Source organism: Chinchilla lanigera, unplaced genomic scaffold (assembly GCF_000276665.1).
Source record: "Chinchilla lanigera isolate Chin_1 unplaced genomic scaffold, ChiLan1.0 scaffold00006, whole genome shotgun sequence".
In the NCBI taxonomy this organism is placed as follows: domain Eukaryota; kingdom Metazoa; phylum Chordata; class Mammalia; order Rodentia; family Chinchillidae; genus Chinchilla; species Chinchilla lanigera.
Genome location: NW_004955407.1, coordinates 39,904,186 through 39,922,030, shown reverse-complemented (window position 1 = coordinate 39,922,030; position 17,845 = coordinate 39,904,186). Strand labels below are relative to the sequence as shown.

General features: G+C 51.6%; 1 protein-coding gene across 1 annotated transcript in view; it reads right to left on the bottom strand.

The window, feature by feature from the left end:
* Positions 1-13,879: 13,879 nt before the first annotated feature.
* The window catches only part of Pcp4 (Purkinje cell protein 4), a 55,123-nt gene continuing 51,157 nt past the window's right edge, over positions 13,880-17,845 (bottom strand). Inside the window, exon 3 of the mRNA XM_005375850.2 lies at positions 13,880-14,290. Coding sequence (XP_005375907.1) covers positions 14,163-14,290 — 128 coding nt within the window. The 3' untranslated portion in view covers positions 13,880-14,162. The remainder of the gene's footprint in view (positions 14,291-17,845) is intronic.

Genomic DNA, 17,845 nt, shown 5'->3' with positions numbered 1-17,845 from the left:
TGGAGGGGAAGTGGAGTGTTTGGAAGGAGAGAACAGAGTGGTCAGAAGCACAGGTCAGAGTTTGGATGCTGAGAAGATCAGGAACTGGAAGTGACCATAAACATTGGGAGGGCATTAATGGAGGCAGCAGGGTGGCACAGGCAGATTCAGCACTCAGAAGAGAACAAGGTGTTTTCAAAACCATTTTCTTCCATGTTCTGTTCCTGTACAGGTCAGACTTTTAAGCACCAATTTTATTTCTCAAGCAAATTGCTCCATTTGTTCTATCGTAAATAATTTTATCAGTATAGTGAGAGTCATAACAATGAAGGACAGACACCTATTGAGGCAATGCTCCCCAGATTTCCAAGGGACAGACCATGTCTCACACTTGTATGCTGCAGCACTGCACTGGAATCTGTCTTTGCCAGATAAAGGTGCAGGTGTCTATTCTCTTTGCACTTCTGCCCAAGACTGAGTAAAGGTCCATGGGTCTTACAATAAGCATGATTAAGAAAATACAGCTGAAACCACTTTGTGCTTTAAGAATTGTCTTCCAAGAATTTCAAGAAAATAGACAGCCTAAAATCCCTGAATCTAAAATACAACCAGTGGCTTGAAACATGCCTTACAAGTGGAGATGGTCATAGGGTCAGTGTTGGGGTTCATGAGATAAAACATGTGAGCACTTGAAATGACACGTGGCATGGCATGCATCTGCCTGTCCACGGTAGGGATGGTGGTGGTGATGGTTATGGTGGTGACAATGGTTGTGGTGATGATGGAGGTGGTGGGTGTGGTGGCAGTGATGAGAGTGGAGGTCATGGTGGTCCTGATGGTAATGATGGTCATGGTAATGGTGGTGGTGATGGTGGTGACAGTGGTTGTGGTGATGATGGAGGTGGTGGGTGTGGTGGCAGTGATGAGAGTGGTGGTCATGGCGGACCTGATGGTAATGATGGTCATGGTCATGGTGATGATGGTGGTGATAGCGGTTGTGGTGGTGATGGAGGTGGTGGGTGTGGTGGTAATGATGAGAGTGGTGGTCATGGCGGTCCTGATGGTAATGATGGTCATGGTAATGGTAACAGTGATGATGGTGGTGACAGTGGTTGTGATGGTGATGGTGGTGGTGGTGGTAATCATGATGGTGGTCATAGTAATGGTGATGGCAGCAGTGGTGGTGGTGATGGCGGTAGCTGGATTGGTAGTAGTGGTCATACATTTGTGCATGTCAACCTCCCCTCTACATGTGGTATATACCCCACTTTACCCTTATTTTGACTCTTGTCTGTCACTTCCATTAGAAAGCAAACTCCATGGTGCCTAGCTGAGGTACCCCACAAGGGCAACCTGTGCCTGGCCATGTCCTTCATGTGGCTTCAACAACCTTGGCACAGTGATGCCTACGTAGCAGAAGCAGAGAGAACTGATGCCCCACTCTCGGGTGTCATCCAGGTCATCACTGACTGACCGCAGCTCTCCGGCTCTGGGGAGGGAACCTACTGCCTCTGCAGAAAGTGAAATTGGGTTTGCCAGGACTTTTAGCAGATACAAGTATCCCCTAACTGTGTGGATGTCAAGGGCATGATGAGAGATGCATTCACGTATTATCTGACCACTGAAACCAAGCTGTGGGGGGGGGGGGTTTCCTTTGCTACCCACTTGCTTTGTTGCTTTTCTCTCTCCCCTTCCAGGCTCTCTTCCTTTCTTTGATTCTTTTATTCTCTTGTCCTGCCCTTCCACCAACCTCGCCCTTACCTAGTCTTTATTTTTTTCGAATATCTATTTGATTATATGTATATAATCTCCAGATCTGTGTACAAGACAGATCTGGATCAATACTCAATAATAAAGTGCACAGTAACACAAGCTTGGCTTTCTCTCTTTGGCCTCTGCAAGCCAGCAGAAAATTTTCCAGAGCAGAGGGGGCAGCCAGGAGAGGAAAAATAACCCTGGTCCCCTCCTCCCTACCCACCGTGAAGCTGAGGCCTTCTTGCTTACAAAGATGCTCTCTGGCTCGTTCTGACAAGGTAGTTGGATCTGCTTCAAACGTGCTGCCAACGGATGTCGTGCAGCTTGGTGTGGATTATGCGAGGGGTGCTGCGATGCAGTTCTGAGAGCAGCCAAAATGGAGATAAATCTGCAGTCTTCTCCCCCTCAAAAGCGAATAGCTGAGCTTGAGGCGCACGCGCCAGGCCTGCCCCCCAGCTCCCCTTCTCTGGCGTTCATTCCCACCGACCTGAGAAAGCTGCACTGTCACTTCTGCGGATGGGTGTCATCCAGGTCCTGGGCCAGAAAGTAGGAGCTTTGGTTCTGCTGTGGGTCACCAATTGTCCTTGAGGAGGTCACTGTGGGGACAGGGAAGCTGAGACACTTCCAAGGTGGGAGGAATAGCAAAAGGATAGGAAGCTCCCACAAACGCTCAGTGCAGCCAGCTCCGACACAAAGATAGGAGCAGGTCTGGGGACAGACTTCAGGATGTATGGGGGAGGGGCAGCTGTGTCCCACAAGGTCAGAATGCCACCAGTAGGTGCAGTTAGAGGTCGCGTCCTCTAGGGGCAGCAGGCCCACGGTCAGGTGAGAGCAGTGGTTCCCTCTTTCGGGAATGACCTTGGGAAAGGTGTCAGGTGACTCTGTGCCCGTGTCTTCATCTGAAGACCGGGTAACTAAGAGCACCTACCTCAGAGGTTCTAGCGAGAATGAAAATGAGGCAGTCCTTGCAAACTCCTCTGGAGGGTGTGAGGTGCGGAGAAAGTGTCCCATGAGCATGTGCTGTGTGTCAGCACCCAGTGTGTCAGCAGCCTGAGCTGTACTATGGGAGCTGGCCTGGCCAACAGAATGGGGGAGGACTTGGTGCCATCTCCGGTCCCAATAATAAAGCAAACCTTGTGGCTTGGTGGGGTGGCACATGCCTGTAATCCCAGCACTCAGGAGGCTGAGGCAAGAGGATCACTGAGAGTTTGAGGCCAGCCTGAACTGCATAACAAAACCCCATCTCAAAAAGACAACACAAAATAAAATACCTTGTGAAGTGACTAGAATAGCGGTATCTCCCCAAAAGGTATATCCTGGCCACAACTCCTAGAAACCGTGCAGGGAGTCTTGTGTTGGGCCAGAAGATTAGAGTGTGACAAGCCAGCTGTGCAAGCACGTGTGACTTGTCAATCACAGAGATTCAAGACATGTGCAGTGCAGCTTCCAAGCCTTGCACGTGATACAAACCAGAGAACACTGTCTTCAGTTCTGCAGACACCAGACCAGCTGGGTTTTGACGGGACGGCCTAGATCAGACGTCAGCATCGGGCTACAGAGACGGCGGCCACTAAGTTTGTGGCCGCTGTGAACCTCACCGGCCTGCGCTCTGCACAGTGGGTTTCTTGTCTGTCTCCCTTTCTTCCTTACTGGCCTGAACTCACTCTACAGAGCACTCCTTTCCCCTTCCATTCTTACAGGTAATATCTTCAATAGATGTAAAACCCTGCTGCTTCATTTCCTGTCCCATTCTTTTTCAGGACAAAAAGGGCTTGGAAAGAGCAGCACCCGGCACTCTGGAGACAGCCTGGGAATAGGGGTTTTGTGGTATTACTAGGTTAAGAATAAGAAGGTAAGGTCATCCTGGATGATCACTAAACCCAATGGCAAATGTCCTCATAAGAGGCGGGGAATTAGGACAAGGAAGATACACATAGACATGGAGCTTGGGGCAGAGCCAGAGCTCTGGGTCCACAAGTTGAGGAATGCCATGGACCCCTGGCAGGCAGCAGAAGCTAGAGAGGTCAAAAAAAAGATCCTCCCTCAGAGTGTCCAGGAGGAGCCAAGAGGGCCGAAACCTTGGCCTCAGACTCTGGCCTCAGCATGAGAGATGGTGAGTGGCTGCCATCAAGCTACCCAGGTGATGGTAAGGTTTTGTGGCAACCTGGGACAGGGACAGGGACAGAGACAGGACACACCATGCAGTTACCCAATCTCTTTCTCTCTAAACAAATAACCCAGAGATGCAGAGGTCCGGGCATGGAGCCTGCAGCCCCAAGTCACTCCTTGAGGAGCCCTGTCCAGGATCTCTGCACCCTGCCCATCAGATTTCATAGGAGTGAGAAGCATGTTTCTCGTGTCTTCACCCAGTGAGATGCAGGAGCTGCTTGTTACACAGCTAGCATTCACTGTCCTGACCAAATGACTCTCATTACTGAGCAATCTAAAGTGGAACTCTGTACAGTGCAGAAAGAAAGAATAATCAGAATAGCAATAAATCCGGGAAAAGTGTAGGCTGGCAGGCCAGGGGATGTCAAATTCTGGACCTTACTAGTGGATGTGTGTCTGGGGCACAGGGACCCTCACAAGTTCTCCAGCCCCATCCTAGTCCTACAAATTGCTGGGCTTCCTGTAAGCTCAGAGACTAAGTCAGACTTCCTCTTGCAAGACAGAGTGGGAATGTCCGAGAACCCCAAGGAGAGACACCAACCTAATTTTCCAGGGAGATCTCATATTGAGAAAAATATTGTCCCTCATTTGAGAAAACAAAGAAGCTCCCAGGAATGACTGGGCTCAGACAAAGCATCCAGTCTCAAGTGACATAAAGACAGTGTGACCTATCTGGAGATTCCATGTAATTATCCAAGCTCTCTCCTCCCCAAAAGAGATGACCCACATCTGCAGAATCTCCCAGGGAGAACTCCCAGTTTCCCTTTGAGAAAAGTAACAGATCATAGCCTAGGGCTTAGAAACTATAAAAAAAGAGCAAACAGCAACTCTGGAAAATTTTGAGGGACCCCAAAGCAGTCTCACCCCCCAACAGAACTGATTTTACCCGGGGTACTTTGCGTCGTTCTAGAATCACACAGGGCTAGGAAGCAGCTCAGCTGCAGACACAGAGCCGAGCTTCCCTGTGGCCAGGGCCAGAAGAGCTCCTGTCCACCACAGAAGCACTGGCCAGCACTTTCCTGGGAAGACACTGCCCCCAGGCCAGGGAGTCTGGAGGTGAGTGACGCTGGACCAACACAAGGACTTGTTCTGAGGGTGGAAGGATTCTTTTGAGAGTGATCTGGAGCTTAAGAGAAAAGAGGGACTTCATCAAAGAACAAGTGACAAGCGAGGGACAGCACTGCTGGGGGCAGGACAGGCTCATCTGCGTGGACAGCGCATCCCTGCTTTAACCCAAGCTGCAGACACAGCTCTGTGACATCCGCGCACCCAGAGAGTGGGGGACCAAGGCGTCACACGCGAGGGATGTCTCAGGAGCTCCTGGAACCCACCCTCTGCCAACGGAAAGGGCAGCAGGAAGCTCCCCTGGTCATCCCCAAGGAACAGAGGGGCAGTGAGTGGCTGGATGTCCTGTGGCCACGAAGGTAAGGTGACACAGAAGCACTCAACTCTTTACGGATGCCATGGCCTCCCCTGGGCTCTGTCCTGTCTCCTCCTCTCCGCCTCCCCAGTGTTGCTTTGAAGCCTCCAGCTTCCCAGCCTGATTCCCAGAACACATTCACATTTTCATAAACACAGGCTCCCCTGTGACGTGCCTAGCAAGGCTCCCCACGCTCCTCTTAAGTTTACATCTTAAGTTTCCCCCAGCAATGTGATTTCCAGGGAAGACGAGGCCGCATCTCTGTCTGTGTCCCTAGGACTTCGATGGGTCCCGACGGTACAGGTCGGCCAGGCCATCTCACTCACCGTCTCACCTCATCGCTGCAGGGAGACTTCCTTGTCCAGGAAGGGAAACAGCTTTCCAAGGACGAAAAGCAAAGTCAACCCTTGTCCATTTTATCTGAAGAAGCTGATTTCTTAATAAAAGAAAGTTGTGAAAAATATGATGTAAACAAAACTTATGGTCCATATGGTGTGGAATTCTTGGAATCAAGTTTGAGCTAAAAATACTCACATGTCTCCTGGCCATATGTCTTGGGTTGGTTTCTCCCAGAAGCAAATGTGGAGACCAGGCTTTGAATGCAAGGGGTTTGTCTGATGGTTGTGCAGAGGCACGGTGGGGTGTGAGGGAGGAAAGTCAGGAAAGTCTGCATCATTTTTTTTTTCTTCTGTCTTTTTGAGACAGAGTCTCTCTATGCAGCTCAGGCTGGCCTTGAGCTCACTTTGTAGCCCACGTTGGCCTCAAACTCACAACGATCCTCCTGCCTCTGCTTCCCGAGTGCTTCGATTACAGGAGTGTTCCACCATGTCCAGCAAGACTGCATCTTCGAGCAGCATGCTGTGTATGGCCAGGAACTCACCCTGTCAGAACCTCTCACCCTGTCAGAAGCTCGAAGTGACCTCTCTTAAGGGGTGAGGGAGCTGGAATTTCATCCTCTAAAAGCACAAGGCATCGTGCTTGGCCATGAAGTATGCTAAGCAGTGGTCATATAGGTCACCTCCAGGAGCCTCCCATGCTGCCTGGGAGAAGCTCTGGCACCAGCTGAAAGGGTAGGTACTGGAGAGACATGGGCAACAACAGGAGCCATCTGCTGTCACACTGGTCCCACGTCCCAGACCAGGAGGAGACACCATGGTGGCAGAAGTGAGCAGGTGTCGGCTGCATGGGAAAAAGGTGGTCTGTATGGCCAAGACCCTGCGCTGTCCCTCCCTTCCTGTCCCCACAGGTGTCAGTTATCTGGTCCCTTCTTGCAAGTGGTGACATCTATCCCACCTGTCCCGTCCCACAGCTGGACATAGATCTGTCCTGAACCACGCAGGAAGGGGCAGGACCCGGAGGATGGCTGATCAAGGATGAAGCTCAGTCCCTGCGCCAGGAAGTGCTGTAACAGGTGACCCCAGATGCTTCATCCAGATGTTCCGGGTGGAAAAAGAGCCTTTTTGTGAAAATCAGCCCTGGAAATCAGTGCTGAGCTTCAACTCTGGGGCTGCCTCCTTCCTCCTTCAACTCTTCTGAGACTTGGGCTGCAGCACAGCGGAGAGAGCTGCTACCCACTGCCTCTGCTGGCTCCTGCACTTCCATTGCCAGGGATCTGAGCAGATAACAGGGCCCCTGGCCAGCCGCCTGGTGGGGAACTGGAGCTGGGTAGCATCAGCTGGCTGGTGGGCTCTGCTGCACCAGATGAGCCAGCCCTGAAGCACGGCCCAGCAGCCATGCCATCTGCTCAGTGTGTTTACGACCGGAAGGGCGGGAAGACGGCCCTAACAGGCAGCCGGCCGCTCTCACCCTGTGGTCTATGAAGAGGACTGGAGCCTGCAGGAAGGAGCAGCGGCCACGGAAAGGAGAGCCGTGGGAGTGCGGCCTTCTTGAGCGAGCCGCAGACATCTTGTTCATGTGACCCAGACACAAAGCTGAGCCCAGGGCACCTCAAGCCTCCCTGTGAAGTCCCCCAAGGTTACCAGATGAGCACAACCCTCTTCCTGCGTGACAGCCCCGAGTCACCTCACACCGAGGAGACCCCGCCCTCCTCCGGGAAGCCACTGCAGTGGAAGGTGGGGGCCATGGAGGAATGTCGCCGCCTCTGTGGGCTGGAAACAAATGGTGCAGAGCCTGCAAGCTCTTCTCAGCCTGCCGCTCCGTGCTGACTGAGCCACGCACATGGCCACTTTGCCTATCTGCTTGGCTCAGCGCTTTGGCATGGCGGAGGCTACTGGCTCAGTTACAAACAGGTTGCAAAAAGTGCTGGGCTCTACCTGACCCAGGAGAGGACCAGGTGACAGCCAGCGCTGGCCACAGGCCAGCCTCCAAGGCTCCCCACCATTGTCTGCTCATGGCAGCAGCAGGTACCATGGCCTTGTGGGCTCTCTAGAGCTGTCAGCGCCTCCCTGAGGGACTGTGGGGGGACAGTGTGGCTGTACCTGCATTCCTGATGACACACAGTCACCTCAATAGCCTCACTGCCGTGCCACAACTTTGAAGCCCAGCATGGTCACTCAGCACTGTCTCTGTAGGGAGGGCCACACCGCAGCCTCCCCACTCCAGGGATTCTGCACCAGCCGAGCCGATAACGGTGAATACTTGTAGCACAGGTAAGCTGCAGGACGACACCGAGTATTAGGCTGCAAGGAACATAACACAGTGAATACCACTGCGTCCATTTCTTATTGCTGGCACCAACCACAAACCCAGCAGCTTCTAACAGTATGAACTGAGATTCAAAGACTGGGGCGACCCCAAGGGATTTGAGTCATTGAGAGATGCCTCATGGAGTCCCTGGGAACTGCAGAGTCTGAACAGCACCCCCTGTCAGAAAGCTCTGGGAGTTACAAAGCATCTGCGTCAGTGCTTCGTGCAGGCGAAGAGGGGCTCAAAGACCTCAGACCCCGCTGAGGACTTCAGCCTCCTCCCTCACTAGCTGAATGACCCTGAGCATGTCCTTGTCCGCTCTCAGCCCGAGCTGCCTCATCTGTAAAATGAAGATACAGCACGTATTCTAGAAGAGCGGATGAAACTGCATCTAAAGCACTCAGTAGCTTGCTGCTCCCCGGCACAAGGACATAACTCCACAAAGCAACCTTGTACAGCTTTCCCTCCCACCCTGGGGGCTTTATTGTTCATCTTACAGAGGGGGAAACCGAGGCAGGAAGACATCATGGGTCTTTCCCAGGATGACCCCAGGACTTGTGAGTGGGTCAGGCTGAAACCCAAGGTAATCTGCTGTTCACAGCGAGGCTGGTCTCCAAGAGGCGATGGGCTCCACAGGAGCAATCGAAGAAATCGGATAAGCAGAGCCTGGGTTTGCCAGTGCAGGTGCCTGCTGACCTTGAGGTCTCCATGGGCTTGAGGGCTGTTTGAGTCTTTGGGGGACTCCTACAAATGCCCCTGTGTTGGGCTGCCTGTCTGCCCTGAATTCCACTCCACGTCTGCTGGTTGTGGACAGGGATGATGAGCAAATCCGCATCTCAGGTGGCTCCTACACCCTCTTTAGACAGCAGAATGAAGGACTGAGAGCTTCATGCTGACCGGGGCTCTGACCAAGACACGGTCCCTGTTGGCTGTTCACTGACGGGAAACGCGGGTGATTTCCGATGCCTCTGCCCTTGGTTAGGTTGGGGAGGCGATTTCTGTAAAGTGGGCACGTATTAGTTCATTCCTTCTTGACACAAGTATTTACGCAGCATCTACTTATGCCCCTGACCTCGTGGAGCTGTGTGCAGGAGACAGGAGTTAGTCTGGTGGTTAGATCAGCGGGGGTGAACTTGAAGCTGTATTGAGAGCCATCAAAGGCAGCGCCTCATGGGTGCTGGAGGCAGAGGTGGGTGGGGACAGCTGTGTAAGAGGGAGGTTGATGCGGGGAGAGGGAGCCCCAATAGAGGAATGGGGGCAGTGACAGAAGCTGCAGCTCATTTCCCCAAACCTGTTCGCTCTACCTCCAGAACACCCACATAGGTGCTATTTCCCACCATCTCTTGCAAATAGCTGAGGCCCTCCCACTTCCTGCCCATGGAACTGATGTAGGGCCCTGTGGGTCTGGTCCATCACAGACCCTGGACATCCCTTTCTGTGTGGAGAATGAAGAGGACAGGAGGACACCACATCAAAATCTGCTGCAGGTAAGAAATCGACTTCCACTGGGTACAGGCAACTGGGACTGGGTGGTTATCCTCTATCACTGAGTTTTATCTAAACCACTCTAGGAAGCAACACACCAGCTCAGAGCTAGAGGGTGATGAGAATTCATCAGATGCAAAGAAAAGGGGAAAAGCTGGAGAAGCAGATTCAAACATCTCTGGGAGGAAGGACGGGACCGTGTGGGAGGGGCCACAGAAACAGCCTGAGAGTGAGGGGTGGCCCCACGCAGGAAGCTGCCTCTATCCTAGAAGGGCGGTGAACACAGTGAAGGATTCAGGTCTGGGGCCGGAAGGCATGAAAGGATGATAGGACCAGGTTCGCATTCTTAAGATGACTCTGGCTGCCTTGGGAGAATGTGCTAGGAAGCAAGAAGCAGGTGCCACTTGCTAAAGTCAGAGGGATGCCCATGAAAATGCTTCGGTTGCACACCTGTGTGAGCGCCCATGCCATCATCAGCTTTATCTAGGTCTTTGGATCGATAATAACTAGAAGGTCTGCTGCCAGTCTGGCTTGGGCCAGATGAGCCCGAGGTGAGGTCCAAACCACGTGATCAGCTAGAGGTCTGGGTGCCGACTGCACCAGTGAAAAGTAGACAGGCACGGCGATCTTTTCAGCACTGGTAAGGCTTGCACGGGAACTCGTAAGGAAGTGTGGAGGCCTCTCCATTTAACTGAATGCTGTATACTTTCTCTGCTGTCAAAGTATTTTCACTCAGAGGAAAGGCCAGCCGAGAAGCACCGCCCCGTCCTCTGCAAGCATCGTGATTCACAGAATGGCTGCTCTTTGAAGCCCCTGTCACAGTCACAGGAAAAGGGGGCAGCAGAAGAGGAGCAACCAGAGGGGCTTGTGGCAGGAAGTGAGGATAAACCAAAGTCTGCAGTGCAGGAGTGGGGTGGTAAATAAAATCAAACATATTATCCAGTCTGCTAAAATCACAGAAAACAACACCGAAGGGTGAGCTGGACGTTACAGATCCAGAGTACAATAAATACCTGCAGGCTGGGCCATCCCGCCTGGGGCATTTTGCTGCAGTCGCCCTGGCTGACTGAGACACCAAACCGTGCAGACTAAGCGGGGGACTAGAGCCTGCTCACCAGGATTTGAGTCAGAATTGAGGGAAATCTCCTAAGGATGACATTACTGTGAATCTTTTCCTTAAACACAAATCCTCCGTGAGCTCTAGCCAACCCTGAACTCTTCCTGACTCCCCAGTCTCCTCTTGTGATTATACTAATCTACACAGGTTAATCTAGGTGAATCTTCAGAGTATATACCACCTATACATTCCAAAGTACAGCAGGAGGCCTGCAAGACTTGAGAAAAGAGGACTGTATACAGTTAAAATCAGTTAACCCAAAACAAATGACCTACACGATTGAGCCTTTAGCAGATGCTGTGTAGGTGAGCATTACTATTTAGACTGGGAGGATGCCCCACCTCCTCTTGGACACAGGATGGAGCATAAAAGGACAAGACAGGAAAAAAAGGGGCTGAAGAAGATGAGGTGATTTTTCCTTGCCAATGATAGGATGGTCTACCTGGAAATCCAAAAGAATCTACTAAAAAAAAAAAAAAATGATCATGTACAGGCCAACATGATAGTGCATGCCTGTCATCCCCTCACTCTGGAAGGATCCCAAGTTCAAGCCCAGCCTGGACAACTCAGCAACTTCATGAGATCTTTCCCCAAAATAAAAAAGAAGCTGGTAATATAGCTCAGTCAAAGTCCCTGGGCTCAATCCCCAGTACAGGGAAAAAAGATGATCGATAGATAGCCAGATAGATAGATAGATGGATAGATAGTTCAGTAAGATGATTATAGAGCTACATATACAAAAAGCAGGTTTCTTAGGTAATAACAAAGCCAACTAAAGATCCCTCGGGTAAATAGGACAGCAAACACTATGAAATATCTAGAAGTAGAGTGAAAAGAAAAGTTCAAGAACTATATGAAAAAACTATAAAACTTTACTTAATGACTTTATAAAAGTCCTAAAATGCTAAAAAGACAATAGCATAAAGACTTCCATTCTTCCCATGTGCCACAGTTCATTTAGAAAGCGAATGTGATTCTGCTTGCCCGTGGTGTTCTTTTTTATTTTCTTCTTGGGTATCTTGGATGTTCTATTCTTGGATGTCTGTGACACCTGAATAACTCTCTTCTCTTAGCTAGTGTCAGTAGGGCCCTGTTCACTGCAATCAAATGACTACTGTGGCTGAAGCTGCCCTCCATCTCTCCTGAACTCGTGTTTGTTGATTCTTGAATCTTCTCTTACAGCTTCCTGCATCTCTCTGCAAATGGGCTTTCTCAGCTTCTTGCAAAGAATAGTAACAACAGTAGTAGTAATAATAGAATCAGTAGTAGAAAATAAAAACACTCCCATGTGAATATGTTTACATTGCGTATGTGCACCACACTGAGGGTTATCCTGCTGCACAGCCATAGTGTCACATCCACGTACACAGGAGGACTTCGGTAAGAACCGGTTAAATAAAATGCATAAGGACTAGGTAAGTTGGCACAGAAGGAAATGCATTAGGGACTCTCCAAGTTGCCAAGCCCCTGTGCCCACCCTGAAGGACTCCCTTCTTCCCAGGGATGAATACTGCAGCCCTTGGGAAAGAGGTCCTCTGGAGCCAGGAGTCACAATCAACTGCTTCTGCTGGCCCTCTGTGGCTTCTGACTTAACTTAACCCATTACCACTGGAGTTCAGGCCCTCAGGTCTACCTGGGAAGGGAAAATTTCAGTTCCTCCCTGTCACTCAAAAGAAATCATTCAAAATGAAAAAATCATTCACACCCCTGAGAGAGGCATATCTCTATCTTCCAGGGTCCTCTCTAGACCTCAGCCTGCCCCAGCTCACCTCATCCTCTGGCCCCCAGCAGGCTGAAGGAGACATCCCAGGCCTCAGGTCACTGGAGGGCAGATGCTCCACTCGCACGTTCTGCTTGGGGTAAGGTGGGATGCGTGTCCTGCCCAGAACTGGGGCAGCTTCCCCAGGAGTCTGAGGCCAGGAAGCCCCATACTAGCTGCCAGGTTCCGGGCACATTCAGTAAGGCGAGGCCCCCACTTCCTTTAGTGCAATTTTCAGAGGATGAGAGAACAATGGGTGCCGGGAGGGCAAGTATGGGAGAACCATCCTCACAACACAAGCACTGCTTCTTCTAGTTTATACTAGTAGCTGTGGGGGACATCTCAAGCCATCCGATTTGGGGGCCATCTCTGGAGGCTGTCCTCTTCCCAGGGGACACCCACCCCGAGCTGCCCTTGCTGCTTGTCAGGCTGACCCGATCCTAAGAGTGCTGTGCCACGGGACTTGATCCAGGAAGTGCAAGCACATTGCCGTCTCTAACACAGCCTGGAGCACTAGGCAGGGGGCTTCCTGACACAGCACAAAGTCTTCCCGGGGAGCTTTGTGGCAAAAGACCTCTCCTGTGTGCCAATCCTTCTCAACCTGTGCACACATGACCATAGAATGGGCCCCAAAGGGAACAGCTTTGCCTCATCCGACCCCAGCACACATCACACCCACACGCCTGCACACGAGGTACACACGCGCTCTCACACAGCACACCTCCCTCCTCCTCCCGCCATTCTTCACGTTGTGGCCTGAGACCCAGTGACGGAGCAGGCAGAGGGAAGAATCGAGGGTGGGCACAGCACACTCCGTGTGGAGCCCGGATGTGGGAAACGCCAGGGACTCCTACATCAGGGCTCCCTGTGGCAGAGCTCGAATGACAGCCACGGGTCCCTCTGGGGCGGGGGCTCCTCCACCTGCTTCCCAATGCACTCGCACCCCCAATAGATGGGCTTCTGACTCTGTGGGCTCAGACCACCTCGCCACAGAACGGGCTCCATGAGTGTGGGAAACAATTTATCTCTGAGGTTCGCAGGGTAGGACAGGGTGGGAGAGAAGCCAGCCAGCTGCTCCAAACGACAGCTGCGATGAAGGCTGGCCCCCGCAGGTAGCAGATGACAGGAGAGAGCTGGAGGGCGTGGGGGTGTCAGGGGACAGCATCCCAGCCACGCGGGTGCAGAGACCCGCAGGTGGGCATGAGGGTCCCCCCTGGAGAGCTGAACACATCTGGGTCATGCTCCACGCACAGGTGCAACACCCTGCCCACTTTTTGTTCCCCGAATAAGTCATAATCCCCCAAGAAACCTCTGAGGCTTTGGCACCTGGTGTACAGGGCTGCATTCCTGTCACAAGAAGAAAATATCCTGCCACCACCCTGGGTAGGAAGCACTGTCAGAATGCGGCAGGAGGCTGACAGCACATGGCTCACTCTCAGCACGGAAGTGCCTAACCAGAGAAGAGGAAGATAGGCACCTGGCTTGCAGTCGCCTCTAACCCTGGGAACTTCCCGGACTCAGATAAAGAGAGGCAACGGCCACACCGGAATCACTCGTTTAACTCTGTTTTATTACAACATCAAGGAAAGTGGATGCGGGGTCGGGGGAAGGTCATGGAGATAAACACAGAGATTAAGCTACTCACGACTTCATTGCCTGCCCCTGCCGAGGAGGGGCTAAATAGTATGGTTTCTGTACATGCATCTTGGGCTTGCAGTGCGTGTGTGCATGGTGTGTGGATGACTTCTCTGTACGGTGGTATGCTTTTAATTTCTCAACAGGTGACGGTTGGACTCAGGGTCTCTGGGTGAACTAGGAAGGGGCTCTCCCCGCTAGGACTGAGACCCAGCTTTCTTCTTCTGGAACTTCCTGAACTGGGACTGGATGGCCACCGCCGCCCGCTCTGTCTCTGGTGCATCCATGTCAATGTCGAACTCCTCCTGGACTTTCTTCTGGCCATCTGCAGCGAGAGAAATGCGCACACAAGGCAATCAGTGGGCTGCAGAGGGAACCCCACACACAGTGCTAGGTAAGCAAAGCCAGCGGCTCACGACAGGACACACGCTCGGGCGCTCGAGCGCCACCCGCAGGACAAGACCATGGGCATCCGGGCAGTTCAGAACCCGCTGTCCTCGGGCTGCCAGAACTCCAACCTGGGGGGAGACACTGAAATGAGAGGACAGGGGGTGGACACTTCCCATATTTTCTGCCCATGGTTTGGTTTGGTTTGGTTTGGTTTTGCAGTACTGGAGATCGAACCTGGGCCCTTTGCATTGAGCTCCCCCAGGCCCGTTTATATTTTTTATTTTGAAACAGGATCTAAGTCACTAAATTACATAGCCTGGGCTCAGACTTTAGATCCTCCTGCCTCAGCCTCCCAGAGTGCTGAGATGACAGGTGTGCACCAAGCCCCAGCCCTGCATGGCTTTATGCTCCTACAGGCCGCAGTTTACCTATGCTGTTACTGTTTCTTGCTCGCTCACAGAGACACAATTTAAATAGGTGCTCCAGGCGCTGAGGCAGGGGTAGCCAGCATCACAGGGTGATCCCCTGACATTGTGCACCCCTGAGGCCAATGAGATTTTCCTATCGGATTCAGGGCCTGGGTTTTTATCAGCCTCATGACTAAATGAGTCCTGACGTTCATGGTTAGACTGAACTCCCACACTGCAACCCTGTAGTCCAGCAAGGCGGGGTTAGCACCGTGTCTGCTGAGGCAGGAGGGTCGAACCCACTCTTGATGTAGCGATCATTGGAAAAACGGTCCCAGCTGGAAGGAAGGGAAGGTGCGGGCTGAGCGCCCCTTTGTGCTGTGCGCTGACTGGGCAATTTTCCTTTAGAGTAGTAGAAACAAATAAATAAAACCCTCCAGCCTGACCAGGAAAGTCTCTAAAGCTCCTCCAGGCCGGTGAAGGTCAGTGTCCCCACAGGCCCCCTACTTCCCTAATGTGGACACCTGGGCCCCAGCTGGACTCAGAACTGCCCCACCCCCACCCCACAGCCCGAGGGGAAAAGCGGCCCTGAGCTAAGGCTGAGTCAGAGTGTCCTTTTCCGAGATCCAGCGCATCCAAGCCCTGGGATTAGCTGGAGCCAGAGCCGGGACAAGGCCAGCTCCCTGGGTGAGGGCTGAGAGCCTCTGGCCACCAGCAGGCAAGCACACATGGCTCAGGTGGACAGCCACGCCCAGCTGTCCCCAGGCAGCCTGAGCTCATCACAGCTCGGGTGGCAGCCCTCACAGCGCAGGGGTAAGGCTGGTCGCCCTCTCTGGCATGCTCTGTGCTTCCCTTTCCTCTCTGTGACAGAGGAAGGGAAAGAGAGAATAGATGGAGGATAGGTATAGATTAGTTCAATGATAGGTGATAGAGACGTATGTCTGTATACAGATAGATCAAGGCAGGGAGAGCTAACAGAGAGAGCGATAGATAAACCCACAGGTAAGATGATAAAATAGATAACGGATGGGTAAGTAGATGATAGACAGAAAGATAGATAGATAGACAGACAGATAGACAGATAGACAGACCTACAGGTACATGATAGGCTGACAAACAGGCAGGTAGACAGGCACAAGAGGTGTGTGAGAGCCAGTGCTCACTTCAGCAGAGTGCTGTGTGGCATCTCCTTCCCGGGCCCTCCCTCAGCTGCCCTGGCTTTCCTAGAGACAAAGCAGATTCCGCCTGGAGCCCTCAACCTCGCCTTCACCTGGGTGGGGGACACTGGCCCCTGCCTTTCCAACCACGTCAGGCTGACAGGTTTGCGACCTTACCCAGAGAACTATTTTCTTCCCGCTCAGATTTTCTACCAGAGCCTGTGGATGCAAGGGTTTTGAATGCACAATGGCAGGGGACTCTTTGGGGACTGTTCTGTGTAACCCAGGAGAGCTCACATGATGCACAGGACAGGACAGTTGTCCCCGACCACATGGGGCAGCCCCTCACGTTACGGTCCACACCACAAGGTGTGCTGAGGGAGTGGACCGTTGGAAGCGGTAGGAGTGACTGGAACTCAAGTGGAGACTTGGAAAGACCCATTCAGAAGAGGGGGAACTAAAATGCACAAACACTTCTCAGAGTACAAGTGGCCAAAAAATACAGGAAAGAATGTCCAACACTGCTGGCCATGAGCAAAAGCAACCGTGGAAGTCCATCTCACCCCAGGAAGCAGGGCCATCATCAAGAAGTCAGAAAACAACAAAGGCTGGCGAGGCTGCAGAAAACAGAACGCTTCCGCACTGCTGTGGGAACGTACACTGGTACAGCCACCGTGGAACTCAGTATGGAGGGCCCTCAAAAACCTTAACCCAGTACGCCACTTCTAGGTACTTTCCCAAAAAAGTTAGCATATTGCGGTGACCCATGCACACCCGTGTGTGTAGTGGCACAATCATAAGAGCAAAATCTTAAAATCAGCCTGCATGTCCATCGGCAGAGGCATGCACAAAAAAATGGCATTTACACACAAAGGAGTACTACTCTGCCACAAAGAAGGATAAGTGGCAGTCATTTGTAGGAAACAGAAGCAGCTTGAGACCATTGTATTAAATGAAATACATCAGACCCACAAGCTTAAATAGCACATGGTCTCTCTTATGTAAGAAACCCAACGTATAAACACTAGAAAGCAAACTAGAAGATAATAGGACGTAGGGGGACAGATCTTTTGCAAACAGGAAGGAAACCAAAAAATAGAGAGGGGTGGGCGGGGGAAAGGGATATAAAAAGAATGAAGATGTAAACTCCCCACAAAGAGTGTAATCATTCTGTACTGGAAAATGCACTAATAAAACAATTTTTTAATGCTTAATTACTGCTACCCTGTTAACTTGGACCCAGAAGGCACAGATGTGAAATGCAAACTGCCCTGGCTCTGGGACTAATAAGATTAAACCTTTCCTCCCAGCAGAATCTGCAGCTCTACAGCACATGCAGCACCAGAAATCCTCCTTGTTCGTAGGAGGTTACAGTCGCAAATCCTTCTGTCCCCAAGGATTGGGACAGCAAAGGGGAAAAATCCACCGCAGTTCAGGGAAACAAGAGATTTCTCTTAGGCGTAAAATGTTGCTGCAACTTGAAGGTTGTGAAGGTCCTGATTCATCTTCTCCCATTTATAAAAGTGATGGAAAAGCCAACCATATTATTTTCTGACAGATGACAAATGCAGATGCAGAAAATTATATATATTTCGGGAACACATAATGAGACAGTCAGGCGAGGTCCTAAAGATCAATTTTACAATGATATCTGAAAATAATACCTTCAGTCAAAAGTGATGTATTGATCTTCTTTTGTTTGAAAAATATCAGTGTTTAAGAAGCAACCAGGGATATTTGGGGAACCCTTGCCTTCTGTTTGGTCTGGAGAGTCCCACGTTCCCTGGAGGAGGTCTGCACTCACACAGGCACTGAGCAGACCAGGGACGAGGAAAGAGAGGACGGATGCATTGCCAGTCGAGAAGTGACAGCTCCTCCAGCTCCATGGCGGAGGGATCCGCAAAACACAACCTAAGGGCCTGAGGC